The sequence below is a fragment of the Scyliorhinus torazame genome, chromosome 9 (genome assembly GCF_047496885.1).
Source record: "Scyliorhinus torazame isolate Kashiwa2021f chromosome 9, sScyTor2.1, whole genome shotgun sequence".
Taxonomy (NCBI): domain Eukaryota; kingdom Metazoa; phylum Chordata; class Chondrichthyes; order Carcharhiniformes; family Scyliorhinidae; genus Scyliorhinus; species Scyliorhinus torazame.
Window position 1 is genome coordinate 247,030,596 of NC_092715.1, and position 16,845 is coordinate 247,047,440.

The following is a 16,845-nucleotide window of genomic DNA, read 5'->3' on the forward strand; positions in this document are numbered from 1 at the left end:
AATGATGGTCCTCCCGAGGTTCTTATTTGTATTTCAATGTCTCCCTATACTAATCACCAAGACCTTTTTTAATAAAATAGACAGGAGTATCACGAGCTTCGTGTGGGTAGGGAAAGTTCCGAGAGTAAGGAAGGGGGTTCCCTCAGTGTAGTAGGGTAAGAGGAGGATTGGCACTACCGAACTTGGGCAATTACTATTGGGCCGCCAATGTGGCAATGATACGTAAATGGATGATGGAGGATGAGGGAGCGGCGTGGAAAAGACTGGAGAGAAAGTCCTGTAAAGGGACGAGTTTAGAGGCGCTGGTGACGGCGCCGCTACCGATCTCACCTAAAAAGTTTACCACGAACCCGGTGGTGGCGGCAACATTGAATATCTGGGGACAGTGGAGGCGACAGAGAGAGGTGCGGGGAGCCCTGGTGGGGTCCCCAATCAGGAACAACCATAGGTTCGCCCCAGGAAGAATGGATGGAGGATTTCAGAGCTGGTACCAGTTGGGAATTAGGAGGGTGGGAGATTTATTTATAGATGGGACGTTTGCGAGCTTGGGAGCATTGGAGGAAAAGTATAAGTTGCCCCGGGGAAATTTCTTGAGATATATGCAGGGGAGGGCGTTTACTAGACAACAGGTGAGGGAATTTCCGTTGCTCCCGACACAGGGGATACAGGACAGGGTGCTTTCAGGGGTGTGGATCGGAGAGGGCAAGGTGTCAGAGATTTACCGAGGGATGAGGGGGAGGAGTCGGTGGGCGAACTAAAAGGAAAGTGGGAAGAAGAACTAGGGGAGGAGATAGAGGAGGGTATGTGGGCTGATGCCCTAAGCAGGGTAAATTCCTCTTCCTCATGCGCCAGGCTTAGCCTGATTCAATTTAAGGTGCTACATAGAGCACACATAGCGGGAGCAAGATTGAGCAGGTTCTTTGGAGTGGAGGACAAATGTGGGAGGTGTGGCGGGAGCCCGGCAAACCACGCACATATGTTTTGGGCGTGCCCGGCACTGGAAGGGTATTGGAAGGGAGTGACGGGAGTGATTTCGCGGGTGGTGAAGGCCCGGGTCAAACCAGGCTGGGGGTTAGCTCTATTTGGAGTTGCGGAAGAGCCGGGAGTGCAGGAGGCGAAAGAGGCCAACGTTGTGGCCTTTGCATCCCTAGTAGCCCGGCGCAGGATCCTACTCATGTGGAAGGAGGCAAAACCCCCCCGGACTGGAGGCCTGGGTAAATGATATGGCGGGGTTCATTAAACTGGAGCAGATAAAGTTTGCCCTGAGAGGATCGGCTCAAGGGTTCACCAAGCGGTGACAGCCATTTCTCGACTACCTAGGGGAACGTTAGAGGGAAGACAGATGACCAGCAGCAGCAACTCATGGGGAAGTGGGGGGGGAGGGGGAGGGGGGGGGGTTTAGTTTAGTTTAGGTCAAAGATAATGGGGTTTTGTTACTTGTGTATTGTTAAATAATTGCTTTGTAAGATGGGAAAAATTGTTGTTTGGGAAAAAAATTTCAATAAAACATATTTTTTTAAAAAAACAGTCACGACACCTCTGTCCTCTGTGATGTTCTACGCGGTTGACATGGGCAGCACGGTAGCACAGTGGTTAGCACAGTTGCTTCACAGCTCCCGGGTCCCAGGTTCGATTCCCGGCTTGGGTCACTGTCTGTACGGAGTCTGCACGTTCTCCCTGTGTCTGCGTGGGTTTCCTCCGGGTGCTCCGGTTTCCTCCCACAGTCCAAAGACGTGCAGGTTAGGTGGATTGGCCATGCTAAATTGCCCTTAGTTTCCAAAAAGGTTAGGTGGGGTTACGGGGATAGGGTGGGCCGTGGGCTTGAGTAGGGTGTTCTTTCCAGGGACTGGCAGACTCGATGGGCCAAATGGCCTCCTTCTCCACTGTAAATTCTGTGATAGTCTATGATAAGAGTGAGCCACGTTGCTGTGGGTCTGGAGTCACATGTAGGCCAGACCGGGCAAGGATGACAGATTTGCTTCTCTAAAGGACATTAGTGAATCAGATGGGTTTTTACAACAATCGACAATGGTTTCAAGGTCATCATTAGAAATTTAGTTCCAGATTTTTAAATTAAATTCAAATTCCTGTCAGGATTCAAACCCAGGTCCCCAGAGCATTACTCTGAGTTTCGGGATTACTAGTCCAGCGATAATACCACTACTCCACTGCCTCCATGCGTTTCCTACACATGCTCCGGTTTCCTCCCATAGGTCCCTAAAGACCAGCTTGTTAGGTGAATTGGGCATTCTGAATTGTCCCTCAGTGTATCCGAACAGGTGCCGGAGTATGGCGACTAGGGGATTTTCAGTGTTGCAGTGCTCATGTAACCCAATTTGTGGCACTAGTAAAGATTATTATTATACTTTACTTTGGTTTCTTATCTAAGCCAGTCCACATTTTCCCTTTTGCTACAATTTGGTGTCCGCTGTATCTTATTTCTCCCGATTATAACATGCTCAGAGACACTTTATTGCACATGAGGAGCCACATGTAACTGCAAGTATTTATACAGTTGTCAATTTTTGAGCATTGTTTTCATGTCTTTTGATTCTAGCGGTTTTGATCCGCTTAATCAACTATGGTAGAGATTAAAAGGACTTGGTCGAAGAGAAGATTTTAAGGAGATTTTGATGGTGGCAATGCAGAATTGGCAGGGGAGAGAATAGCAGAGGGTGGAGGTATAGGGCTAGGATGAGTGGCCATCATAGGTGGAGGAGAGAGAGAGTGTGAAAAGATTTAATGTGATGCCAGAGGCCTACGAGGTACACCCAGCCAGGTATCTGGAGAGATGATTGCATAGATAATAGAATGGGTGAGGCTGCAGAGGGAGTTAGAATCAAGAATAGGTATGCGAAAGGTAATTCAATGGGATGTGGGTTGTACAGTTGGGTGAAGATGGGGGGTTTTAGGGAGTTTAGAGTGCTCGGAATGCCATCTGTAATGTTTAAGAGGGGTGGTGACAATATTGGGCAGCATGGTAGCACATTGGTTAACACAGTTGCTTCACAGCTCCAGGGTCCCAGGTTCGATTCTTGGCTTGGGTCACTGTCTGTATGGAGTCTGCACGTTCTCCCCGTGTCTGAGTGGGTTTCCTCCAGGTGCTCCGGTTTCCTCCCACAGTCCAAAGATGTGCGGGTTCGGTGGATTGGCCATGCTAAATTGCCTTTAGTGTCCAAAAAGGTTAAGTGGGGTTACGGGGATAGGGTGGAGGCATGAGCTTGAGTAGGGTTCTCTTTCCAAGGCCCGGTGCAGACTCGATGGGCCAAATGGCCTCCTTCAGCACTGATTCTATGATAATATTAAGCATTACAAGACAAACGGTCAGTGGGAAAATAGAGAGATTGGAATCTAATAGTGAGAAATATTTCAACATACAGATGACAATCTTTTTCAGTTCGAAGAAGGGGTCTGGCAAAGTCTGCAGATGATTCTTTCAGTGGGAAGACACAGCAGTATTGTTCCGTCAGTATGGTTTGCAGTACACATTGAAAAACAAACACTCCATAAACATGTACCCGTAACATTTACCCTGCCCTGCCCCCAACTCTTCAGACTTTCTGTTCTACTATTCCTTGAGCTAGAGTGCAACTAATGTACTTTGTACAGCTATTATTGAGCAGGTGAAACTTTTATACTTTGTACAGCCATATCTCGCAGGAGAATAAGAATGAAGAAGATTGGAATGTCTTGTCGTTGAGAAATGAGCACAATTTGGAGATCCAAATTAATATAATTGATCATAAACTGTAACCAAAAAACTGTTTATAAGTCCCCCACTTTGGGTTGCATTGTTTTATTCTGTATTTTCCTACAGAGATGATGGGACATTTTTCTGCCTGAGCTTTTCAGTAGATATGGAGCACTGGTCCCTACTAAAGCAATGGTTTCAAATTTATCAGCAATCCACAAGGAAAAGCCAAGGAATCTCCGTGATGGATCAGAGTTTTTTCCTTTTGTCACCTGATTTCTGGCATTTGTTACATTTACTGACTTAACTGACAAGTTTTAATCCTGATGCAATTTACCAATAACATAAAGTTTCTTAAGCGATAACACCATTTGATCTCATTTTGCAACCTTTTCTTTTGGAATTTTAGACATGAGATGTTGATATTTATTGAGATATATATGTTTACATGAAACTTACAACACAAACACACAGGCCACTTGGTCCAACGGGTCTATGCTGGTTTTCATGCTCCACTCGTGCCTCCTAATGCACAGTCAATCTGAGTAACCGATAAATAATATATCCCCAAAGACAACATCAAACACAATGAAAATTCACTGTTAGAAATAAATGTTGATCACGACTGCTGAGTTTTATTGGGGAAGAACAACATTTTGTTTTAGGATTTGGAATTTATTTTAAAATTTTAGGTTTCATCTGCCAGTTTGCAAATTGTTTCCTTATAAACATATTGAATTGCTTGTGCCATCTTTCACAGCTGCAGAGACAGATTCTGATGCAAGATGAAATGAGAAAGAGACAAGTGGCAATGCAGATCGCATGGTCCCGTGAATTTATAAAGTACTTTGGAACTTTTTTTGGATTTGCAACAATTGGTTTAGCATTAGGGTAAGTATTGTGTTTTTGTTTATGGTGATTGATGGGTTTACCATTGCAACAACATTTTATAGGACATAATGATTGCCTGATTAAATATCCTTTAAAGAAAACTGACTCAGAAGTCTGCAGCATGTGCCAGATTGTTATTGTACTAATTAACATGGGTGCAAAAATAAGCTCGCAAAGTACTGATAGTCACTGGATCAAAATACAAAGTGGCCGGATTTTCATTGCGCGCTTGAAGGTTCTCCCCAACCCGACTTGGCGCTGCTGTGCATTTCTACCGGGGTCTCAGCTTTCTCAGAAATCATAATCCCTCAGGAACTTTTATCAGACAGACCGGAGTCCATGGAACATAGGACGTGCCCCCTTTTTCAGCACAAACTGCGCATAGTATGGTTAAATGTGGAGTCTGAATATTAGTCAATGGATCGGTGGGTGAGGTGGATAACTGCTGTGTTGGCAGCTGAGTAACTAGATTACTGGATAAGATGGTAGGTGAGTGAGTAGTTAGTCAGGTGGTCTCTTACCAATTTTTACAAATGCACCATAGAAAACATCCTATCTGGCTACATCACAGCCTGGTGTGGCAACTGCTTCGCCCAAGACCATAAGAAATTATAGAGAGTTGTGAGCACAGCCCAAAACTCTGTCTACACTACCCACTGCCTTGGGAAAGCGGGCAGCATAACCAAATTTATTCTCTTTTCCAACCCTTTCCATCGGGCAGGAGATACAAAAGTCTGAGACCACGAACTAACAGATTCAAAAACAGCTTCTCCCCCGCTGTTACCAGACTCCTGAATGGCACTCTTATGGACTAAACTGATCTCTTCACACATCTTCTGAGTAGTACTACACTCCGTATGCTTCACCCGTTGTCTGTGTCTATGTATTTACATTGTGCATTAATGTATGTCCTATGATTTTCCAAGTACGGAATAATCCATCTAGACTGTACGCAGAACAATACTTTTCACTGTACCTCGGTACACATTACAATAAATCAAATCAGATGGGGTAGACAAGTCAGGTCAGGTGGTCAGGGGTAACGCAGTTTTTTTTAAATTCATGGGATGTGGGTATTGTTGGCTGGGTTAGGGTTAGAATTAGGGTTTATTGTCCATCGCTAATTGCCCTTGAACTGAGCAGCATTGCTGTGGATCTGGAGTTACATGTTGGAAGGTAAGGTAGGCAGATTTTCTTCCCTAAAGAACATTAGTGCAACAAATGTTTTTTTAAGCCAATTGACAATGGTTTCATGGTCACCGTTAGACTTTGTAATTCCAGAGTTCATTTTTTAAATTGAACTCAAATTTCACGATCAGCAGGGTTTAGATTTGAACCCTGGTCCCCAGAGAATTACTCTCGGTCTCTGGATTACAGGCATAGTGACAATACCATGAAGTGATTGCTTCCCTTATTCATGTAAGGAGGGTAATTGGATGGTTGGGAGGGTATTCGGGGGCGTGAGGGTGGTTGGGTTGTGGGGAAGATAGTTGGGTCATTGGAAGGGTAGTTAGGTTGGAGATGTTGCAGTCCGATCTCGTCGAGGGGATAGGCGGGTTGGGAGCTGAGGGTTTGTGGGTGGTGTGGGGTGGCTTCAGTAGGAAATCCCATTCACAAGCGGGAGTAGAGAATCCTGTCATGTGAGAGTATCTTTAAGAAATGGGTGTTTGCGAAATGTACAAGTAATGGGTGTTTATCAGTGATGTCAGAGTGTGGGTGGAGCTGGGCTGTCTGTCAGCTTTTTACTTTCGTTTTAGGCTGTTTGCTGCAGGGTGTGTTTTAGTTTCGTTTTCAGAGCTGGATAGTTGCAGTCACAGCCAGAAGGTATATGAGTCTCTCTCTCTGTAATGTAACAACTGTAAATCGATCCTTTGGTGATTTAAAACTAATAACTGCTCTCAGTAGTGACTTTAACCTGATGTGCTTGTGTTTTAAAGTTTTTTTTTTAAAGTCTTATGGATGTTAAAAGGACAGCTTAAGGATTACTTAGTGTTGTATTCTTTGGGGGTTATATTTGAATTGATGGTTGCTAAGATGTTCACTGTAAGTTTTAAAAGGGTTAACTTGAGTTCATAGAATAAAGAGTGTTTTGCTTTAAAAAATACTTTTCCATTTCTGCTGTACCACACCTGTAGAGTGGACCATGTGCTCTCCATACCACAATCTATTAAAAGTTATGGATCAGGTGAACTCCATGATACACTTTGGGGTTCTCTAAACCCTGGCCCATAACAATCCTGAGCCAGCAAACGGGGCACCGCCGAGAAACACACTAACTGGTGGACCGGAAAATCCTGCCCTTAATGTCAAATCTTGAATTTGTGCCGACCTTAATCAGAGTGCAATGTGGGATGGTTAGTTGGCAGATTCTCCAACTCTTAATTATTTGTGGGTAAAAATTGTGCTTGGGGCCCATTGCAGGAAGAGAGAATGGTGGGTGTGTTACCTTGCCTGCCCTGGTCAAATCATTGAATTTCTTATGGCACTGATCTTCAATTCTGAGATTGAGAGATTTGCATTCAGTGCTACCTCCAGCCACATGGTACAAGAAACTGTTTTTACCCTTTCATCTCACAGAGACCCATCAAATTTGTCTTTCCTCTGCTAAATCTCCGTGAGGGTTTAGAGAACAATTTTGCAAAAACTGTGTGGGGTCTTCTTTCATTCCTCTCTGCAATGCCCATGTTCAGTTATCTCAGTCAATCAGACAAAATCACACAATAACACAGGGAGCTGGACAAAATCCTGCTTGCCAGCTGCTTCCTCAGGCTCCGACTGCAATTTTTAGCCAGACTGGCATCTCAAAGACCAAGCCTTAGGTTTTGTTGCTATTAATCTATGGCACGTAGGCCAGCATTTATTGTTCATCCCTAATTACCCGTGAGGGCAATTTTTAAGAGTACCACATTATATAGATTTTTACATACATAGAATTTACAGTGCAGAAGGAGGCCATTCGGCCCATCGAGTCTGCACCGGCTCTTGGAAAGAGCACCCTCTCCAAGCCCACACCTCCACTCTATCCCCATAACCCAGTAACCCCACCCAACACTAAGGGCAATTTTGGACACTAAGGGCAATTTATCAAGGCCAATCCACCTAATCTGCACATCTTTGGACTGTGGGTGGAAACCGGAGCACCCGGAGGAAACCCACGCACACACGGGGAGAACGTGCAGACTCCGCACAGACAGTGACCCAAGCCGGAATCGAACCTGGGGCCCTGGAGCTGTGAAGCAATTGTGCTATCCACAATCCTACCGTGCTGCCCCATTACTTTGGACTTGTAGTCACATGCAGGCCAGACCTGGTAAGGATGGCAGATTTCCTTCCTAAAAGGGCATTGGTGAACCAATTGGGTTTTTAAGATATTCGACATTGGACTTTTAGTTCTTTTTGTTAATTGAATTCAAATTTCACCATCTGCTGTAGTGGTATTCAAACCCGGGTCCTCAGAATAGTCCAGTGATGATACCACTATGCCACTGCCTTCCCCTTTCCTAGCATCCTGGCACAGGACTTGAACTGAAGATGCATCAGTGGTCAGGAAATTGAGCTGATCTACCAAATTTGGGTGAATTCAGCTCTGTAGAACACCGCCAGGTCCAGCTCAAATTAACTGAAATCCAGCACAATTGTCCATGTGGAATTTAGGGTATTAATGTTGAACGTTTTTCATGTTTTAAAGATTTGCAATCTCCTGCAGTTTGCACTGGTCATTTCAAGGACAGCGATGGATGGTATAAGAGGAATTCCCATCAGCCGGGAGGAGCTGAAGCAAATAGCTTTGATGTATTTAAAGGGAGGCTTGATAAGCACGCAAGGGGGAAAGGAATAGAAGGCTGTATTGTTGGGGTTAGTTGAAGAGTGGTGCAGCTTGGCCCCTATGACTCATAAACATTGACATGGACCTGTGGGGTTGAATGGCCATTTTCTGTGCTGTTTTTGTAACCCTAAAATGGATCGAACAACAACGAGTCAGAATACAGGAGAACAATCTACCCCTCAATGCCAGCAAAACTAAAGAGCTGGTCATTGACTTCAGGAAGCAAAGTACTGTACACACTCCTGTCAGCATCAACGGGGCTGAGGTGGAGATGGTTAGCAGCTTCAAATTTCTAGGGGTACACATCTCCAAAAATCTGTCCTGATCAACCCACGTCGAAGCTACCACTAAGAAAGCACAACAGCGCCTATACTTCTTCAGGAAACTAAGGAAATTTGGCATGTCCACATTGACTCTGACCAACTTTTACAGATGCACCATAGAAAGCATCCTATCAAGCTGCATCACAGCCTGGTATGGCAACTGCTCGGTCCAGGACCGCAAGAAACTTCAGAGAGTCGTGAACACCGCCCAGTCCATCACACGAACCTGCCTCCCATCCATTGACTCCATCTGCACCTCCCGCTACCTGGGGAAAGCAGGCAGCAGAATCAAAGAACCCTCCCACCAGGCTTATTCACTCTTCTAACATATTCCATCGGGCAGGAGATACAAAAGTCTGAGAACACACATTAACAGACTCAAAAACAGCTTCTTCCCTGCTGTTACCAGACTCCTAAACAACCCTCTTATGGACTGACGATATTAACACGACACCCCTGTATGCTTCAGCCGATGCCGTTTAGAACATTCGGTCCATCGAGTCTGCACCAACCCACTTAAGCCCTCACTTCCACCCTATTCCCCGAACCTAATAACCCCTCCTAACCTTTTTGGACACTAAGGGCAATTTAGCATGGCCAATCCACCTAACCTGCACGTCTTTGGACTGGGAGGAAACCGGAGCACCCGGAGGAAACTCGCGCAGACACAGAGAGAACGTGCAGACTCCGCACAGACAGTGACCCAGCAGGGAATCAAACCTGGGACCACTATGCTACCGTGCTGCCCATAAATGCCCCGTTATGTAGTTACATTGTGTACCTAAGGTTGCCCTATTATATATTTTCTTTTCTTTTTCTTTTCATGTACTTAATGATCTGTTGAGCTGCTCGCAGAAAAATACTTTTCACTGTACCATGACAATAAACAAAATCCGATAGGTTTTGAAGTGAAATACAGAGAACCAACTTAGCACGCATTCACATCAACACTGGGGCTGTTACAGTCATCCTCAGGCCACTGCAGTGTGGTCGGTGCACTCACCTGAGAGAGCTGGCGGTTGGCCCATTGAAAATAGGTTTCAGTTTGCCACTTTCGGACAGTACTCAGCGGTTCAGCTGAATAGGCTCCCGCCAGTATGCCTGTGTTGAGACTTTGGGTCCGGGAGCAATGTAGGGGAAGGGAATCCCCCCAGCCGGGCCACGCCGCCCCGACGCCAGCACGGTTGGCGCGGCACCGGTCACGGGCCGCTCTACGCGGCCGTCCCGCCGATTCTCCGGCCCGAATGGGCCGAGCAGCCGCAGTTAAAACGCCGAGTCCTGCCGGCGCCGACCACACCTGCTCGCAGCCGGCGGGAACTCTGCGTGCAAGGGTCGGGTGCTGGCCTGTGGGGGGGGGGGGGGGAGGGGGGGGCTCTGAACCCGGGGGGCCTCCGATGTGGCCTGGCCCACAATCGGGGCCCACCGATTGGCGGGTCAGCCTCTTGCATCTGGGGGCCTCCTTTCCTACGCGCCGGCCCCTGTAGCCCTGCGCCATGTTGCGTCGGGGCCGTCGCGTTGAAGGAGGCCACCGCCGATGCCGCATTGGCGCCGGCGCCACTGCGCATGCGCGGATCCCTCGGCGCACAGTTCGGGCCGGGATCGGCAGCTGGAGCACCGTGACCCACACCAGCGCCATGCTGGCCCCCTGTCGGGGCCAGGATTAGACGTGGGAGCGGCCCGTTCACGCCGTCGTAAAACGCAACACCGTTTACGACGGCTTGGACACTCTGTCGCAGGATGGGAGAATCCCGCCCAGGGTTTCCAACTCCACAACATTGGCCTGCTGTTTCCAGGATGGAGGATTAATCTCCAGGCCACCGCTGCGTGCAGCCCAAGAGAAAAATAATTGGCACATTAAAAGAAGCTTGTTTTTGTTTCATAATTATCTTTGAACATTTATCTTTATCGGATAGGAATGTTGAAAAACGTGTGGTGGGGGGGGGGTCAAGGGTCATCCCATTGGCTAATGAGCTTTTCGATTGCAGTCGGACGGCTGTATGTCACAAGGGTTGATGTGTTGGCCGGCTAATAGCTGGAGCATGAGGGAAAATTGTGATGAAATCGGCAGGAATACATTTAATCACAGTTAGTAACTCTAGAGGAGCACAATATTAAGTTTCACGAAGCAAATGTTACTCCAATATCAGCAATTTAAATTTGATCTTGGCTATTTTCTGTATAGAGCCATGAAGAGGAAGAGACCGGGGATTCTGGTTCCTGTTGTTCCACTGAGCTTTATTCTTGCTTACCAATATGACCTGGCATACGGAACATTAATGATCAGAATGAAAGGTAAGATACAGTAAGGTAAGGGCAATAGAAACCTAAACCCTTTCCCCCAAAAGCCATTGAGGCTGCTGGTCAGTTTAAATTGTAAAGATTGGGTTTGATATATTTTTGTTGAGTAAGGGCATTAAGGGTTATGAGATGGGAAGAGCAAGTGAAGATAGAGATCAACCTTGATCTAACTCAATGGCAGAACCAGGCCATTAGGTAAATGATGTGTGGCTACTGTGCAAAGGCACCGAGTGACAGTTAACTCTGCAAAGAACAGCTTGGATTTTGCTGGAGAACGGTCTAAACTATCGAATAGGTGAACTGGTGAAATTGCTGCATTTTCCTGCAGATAGAGTGGGAACAAAGCATTTTACATTTCAAAAGGTCAGTTGGATTTTAAGCATTTATAATCATCCCATTTGAAATCTCTATGAATCTAGATTTCAAATTCTCCTCGTTTTTGGGAATCGCCAACAAAGGAAACACATCCAACAAAAATGTAACCATGGTACCAGAGAACAAGGTGGAATTTACTTAGCTGTGTTCACACCCGTCATTAATAGGCTGAGTGGCTTGTTCCCATTCCTGTTCCTTTACTATCTTTGAATTTCTGTATTAAAACAAAGTTCATTCAGGTCTTAACTTTTAGCATAGATTTGGCTTTAGAAAGGCCCTTGATGGCATTTTATTGCTCAATGTAAGTTGTCCTTTGCTGTTCTACTGCAAACATACCTTAAATCCAAAGGTGTGTAGGTTAGGTGGATTGACCATGCTAAAATTGCCCCTTTGTGGACAAGGATGTGTAGATCAGGTGGGGTACGGGGTTAAGGTGGGGCAGTAGACCTAGGTAGGATGCTCTTTCAGAGGGTTGGTGCAGACTCAATGGGCTGAATGGCCTCCTTCTGCACTGTAGGTATTCTATGGATTCAGTTCCCCGTTCCAATTCCCAGTTTTGAGATCTGCCACTTTTTAAAAATCCGTTCATGGGACGTGGGTGTCGCTGGATTGCCCAAACCTAATTGCCCTTCAGGGGCAGTTAAGAGTCGACCACATTGCTGTGAGCCCGGAGTCACATGTGGGCCAGGCCACCAGGTAAGGTTGGCAGATTTCCTTCCCTAAAGGACATCGGTGAACCAAATGGGTTCTTATGACAATCGGCAATGATTTCATGGTCATGATTAGACTTTTAATTCCAGATTTTTATTGAATTCAAATTTCACCCTCTGCAGTGGCAGAATTTGAACCCAGGTCCCCAGAGAATTACCCTGGGTTTCTGGTTTCTAGTGCAGTGACAATACCACTTCGCCACCGCCTCCCCATTGCGCACAGCAGTCTTCCACTGTTGGTTTGCCTTTCAGCCAGACATGTTTGGGGTGCTCTGCGTTCAAGATATAATAATGAATCCTCAATCTTTTGCATTGGCTGGCTCATACCTTACAAAATAATATTGTTGTTGTGTTGTCCCTGGCTTACAGAAATTACTTTGCTGCCACACTCAGACTATATTCTATAGAAACAGAGAGTACTTCAGAAGTAAATCAAAAATAAAAGCAGTGTGTGTACTTTGATATTGTTCCGAAGTACAGGTGTGCCCTTGTTATTTTCAGTTCTTCTGTGATACACATTTGATGATTAAATGGATGGTTATTGGTCTCATTTTGCCTTCCAGACGAAGCAGAAAACATAATGGATGCAGAGCGAACCCTGCTTGAGGTGCCAAAGGGAGTGCCAACCTTTGAAAATATTGAAAAGGCCAGGAGGGCTCTGAATATGTTTTTTAGTCAAAAATAGGTTGCAGGCCTAAAAGATATGAGTCGAAGATAAAGGTCAGAGATCAAAGGGGCAGAATGTATTAGTCGCCACTAATTATCCCTGTATGGATCTTTTTAATCAGATGGTGTGTAGTTGTTGCCTTCAATAAATTATTCACTATTAAATAAAGCCTAACATATTCTGTTTATTTTCTGCATTATTTCAACTTCTTGCTTCATACTGCACCACCCAGAAGGGCACCAGGGAGCAGGGTGCTGACATTTCATTTGTTGAAAGAAAGGCTCGAGAATGCTGCAAAAAACGGTGGCATTGTTCTCGGTGATGTGCATTGACACATTGATTTGGCTTTTTGTGGAATTGGGATAACTCTGCGGACCTTTAAGAAAATAAGTGCCACGGTTGATGTGATGGGAATGGGGGAACATGAGCTGACATGGCGGGTATGAGGGGCCATGGTGATGGGTGTGTGTGGCGGGGGGGGGGGGGGGGGGGGTAGATATGAGGACTAGAGGGCCTAACGATTTTAATGGAAAACAGATGCAGAGAACTGAGGTGAGCCTTCCGCCCACCTGCTTTAGCACTCGATCGTCCCAGTGGCCCTCTGCATTCTCTTTGAACTCTATGCCCCACTGCACCTCCCTTCCCCTACCCCCGACCAATTTAATATTAAGGGGTTATATCCACCATGTGACAGAAGCACTCCAGCAACATGGAACAAGGAGTAAATTTATCCAATTTATAAGTAGACAGCTCTGCCATCCTGCCCACTGCTCCTGTACCCTCGTACTGGCCTCTGCCCTGTCCCTGTATCACCTCTGTCCTGTGACCTTCATGGCACAGTAGAAAATCCTCCTGCCACCAAATTGGCTTCTAGGCCATGCTTCACTAACTGTTGACATTCAAAGCACCAGCCCTGACACTCCTGGATTTGATTTAAAATGAGTTTTTTTTAAAATAAATTTAGAGAACTCAATTACTTTTTTTCCAATTAAGGGGCAATTTAGCCTGGCCAATCCACCTAACCTGCACATTTTTGGGTTGTGGGAGTGAAACCCATGCAGACACGGGGAGAATGTGCAAACTCCACACAGGCAGTGACCCAGGGCCGGGATTCGAAACCAGGTCCTCAGCGCCGGACTTAAAATAAGTTAACCTTGCATTAGTGGGTGATTTCAGCCCATTTATGTATGGGAGCCTGCAAGAGCTCAATGGCGTCCACAGTGGTGGTGCCCTGCAAAGTTTAGATTATTGGCAAGACCCAATTCTGACGCCAAATCGCGGTTCCCCGTCGCCTTGACAGCAGCGTCAATGCGTTCCAGAATGCTCGTACAATAAACACCTTTTGCATAACATTAGTGGGCCCGACATGGTATTCTCTGGGGCCACTGCAATTCTCCACCTCCGATGGGCTGAATTCCTGAGGGTGCGGTTCACTTGTGCTTTTAAAAATCGTTAAACTGGCATCGTGGCTGATGAGGGAGAGAGAGGAGGTCAGAGATTCGTGACCGGGGGCTGCCAGATGGGATGGGGGTGGGGGTGACAGGGGCAACGTGTAGCCCTTTGGACCTGGTTGGGCATGGGAGTACGCACCATGCTAATATTTCAGTATTTCACACACAGCAGACAATGAATTTGGAATTCAACCAGCAATGGTGGGCCTTCCTCCGAGTCGCCGCGACCCTTGGGGTTGCACTGCGGCTGTACAAGTTGCAGCAGTGGAGCGTACCCGAGAGGAACACGAGGCAGCTGCCCAGGATGGACAGCTGCCGCCCAACAGACTGAGGAGGAGGTGCCAAGGAGGCCCGCCTGAGGCCTCTGTGGTATTATCAGGTATTGCAGTACCCGAGAGGCTGATGTTCCATTGGTTAAACCTGGGGGTTTACCATTGGCTGTATAGTATGTAGCTCTGCCCTGATAGGCGGGGTATAAGAGTCAGTGCTGTCCCAGCAGCCCTCATTCTGTACCTGAGCTGCTGGGGAACAGTTCTAGTCTATTAAAGCCTTCAGTTGCGCTACAACCTTGTTTTAGTAGTTATTGATCGTGCATCAATTTAATAGACTAGACTTAAGTAGAAAGGATGGATCTCCGAATCAAGCCGGAGTGTCTGCAACTCAGTCCCCACGCGGCGAACTCAGCGGTGATTTTCAAACACTGGCTGGCGTGTTTCAAAGGCTACCTTGAGACGGCTGGAGGCACACCCTCGGGGGAGCAGAAACTGCATCTCCTGCGCTCAAGGATAAGCCCTGAGATCGACACCCTCATCGAGGAGGTGGAAGACTTTGATGCAGCAATTGAACTTTTAAAAGGACATATCCGCCCAGTAAATCAGGTCTACGCACGTCACCTGCTTGCAACGAGACGACAAAGCCCCGGGGAATCGTTGGAGAAGTTCTACCGCGCGCTACTGGTGCTGGGCAGAAGCTGTGGCTGCCAGCAAGTTTCGGCAAGCGACCACACAGAACTCCTAGTCCGGGTTGCCTTCGTAGCAGGTATGATTCCTCAGAGGTCCGCCAGCGCCTTTTAGAGGCACGGGCCCTGGCAGGGTCCATGGACGTTGCCTCCAGGAACGCACAAGCCTACGTGCCCAACCGCGCGGCGGCTCCCTGGGCAGCGTGGAATGCCACAGCGGCAGCCCCACAGACTTTCCCCGTGTCCCCGCAGGCCTGCGCTGTAAGGCGGACCGCCAACTCCGATAGGCCCAGCTGTTTCTTCTGCGGGCAGGAAAAGCACCCCCGCCAGCGCTGCCCGGCCCGCACATCCACCTGCAAAGGGTGCGGCAAGAAGGGCCATTTTGTGGGGGTCTGCCAGGCATGAGCGGTGGCCGCGGTCTCCAGCGACGACTCCGGACTGCCACAGCGAACTGCTCCTCGGGCCCCAGGCGGCCAGGAGTCACTGTCACCTCCGTATCCTAAGGCCACGGGCGCCGCCATCTTGTTCCCCGGACACCGCGCTGGACGGAAGGGCGCTGCCATTTTGTCCATCTCTGACCACCATGTGCGACCCATGGGAGACGCCATCCTGGATGGGGCCCCAGGACACCAGCCCGGTCGACTACACACTGCCCGATCAAAATTCACAAATACTGCGTCTGGCCTCGGTGACTCTGGACCAGACTCGACATCGACCACTCTCAACAGCAACGACAACGGTCTTCATCAACGGCCACGAGACGTCCTGCCTGATCGACTCTGGGAGCACGGAGAGCTTTATACACCCCAACACGGTAAGGCGCTGTTCACTTGTTACCCACCCTGTAAACCAAAGAATCACCCTGGCCTCCGATTCCCACTCAGTGGAGATAAAGGGGGTTCTGCCTAGCAAACCTCACAGTCCATGGAAGGAAATTCAACAATTTCCACCTTTATGTCCTTCCGCAACTCTGCGCGGCTACACTCCTGGGGTTGGAATTCCAATGTAACCTGCAAAGTCTGACCTTCCAATTCGACGGCCCTATACCCCCCCCCCTTACTGTCTGCGGCCTCGCGACCCGCCTTCCCTGTTTGCGAACCTCACCCCGGATTGCAAAACCGTCGCCACCAGGAGCAGACGGTACAGTGCCCAGGACCGGACCTTCATTAGGTCGGAGGTCCAAAGGCTACTGAGGGAAGGGGTCATTGAAGCTAGCAACAGTCCCTGGAGAGCCCAAGTAGTGGTGGTAAAGACCGGGAAGAAACATCGGATGGTCATTGACTACAGTCAGACCATCAACAGGTTTACGCAGCTGGACGCGTACCCTCTGCCCCGCATATCCGACCTGGTAAACAGGATGGCGCATTATAAGGTCTTCTCTACGGTGGATCTGAAGTCTGCCTACCACCAGCTACCCCTCCGCACTAGTGACCGCAAATACACTGCCTTCGAAGCAGACGGGCGGCTCTACCATTTCTTAAGGGTTCCCTTCGGTGTCACTAACGGGGTCTCAGTCTTCCAACGCGAGATGGACCGAATGGTTGACCGGTACGGCTTACGCGCAACGTTTCCGTATCTCGATAATATCACCATCTGCGGCCATGATCAGCAGGACCACGACACCAACCTCCGAAAATTTCTCCAGACCGCTAAAA

The 16,845-nt window shown here is 47.7% G+C and overlaps 1 protein-coding gene across 2 annotated transcripts in view; it reads left to right on the forward strand.

The window, feature by feature from the left end:
* plgrkt (plasminogen receptor, C-terminal lysine transmembrane protein) overlaps positions 1-12,949 on the forward strand; it is a 93,457-nt gene extending 80,508 nt beyond the window's left edge. For both annotated transcript variants that reach the window (XM_072517236.1, XM_072517237.1), the window contains 3 exons: positions 4,452-4,582; positions 10,914-11,023; positions 12,678-12,949. In XM_072517236.1, coding sequence (XP_072373337.1) covers positions 4,452-4,582; positions 10,914-11,023; positions 12,678-12,799 — 363 coding nt within the window. In that variant the 3' untranslated portion in view covers positions 12,800-12,949. The remainder of the gene's footprint in view (positions 1-4,451; positions 4,583-10,913; positions 11,024-12,677) is intronic.
* The last annotated feature ends 3,896 nt before the right edge of the window (positions 12,950-16,845 follow it).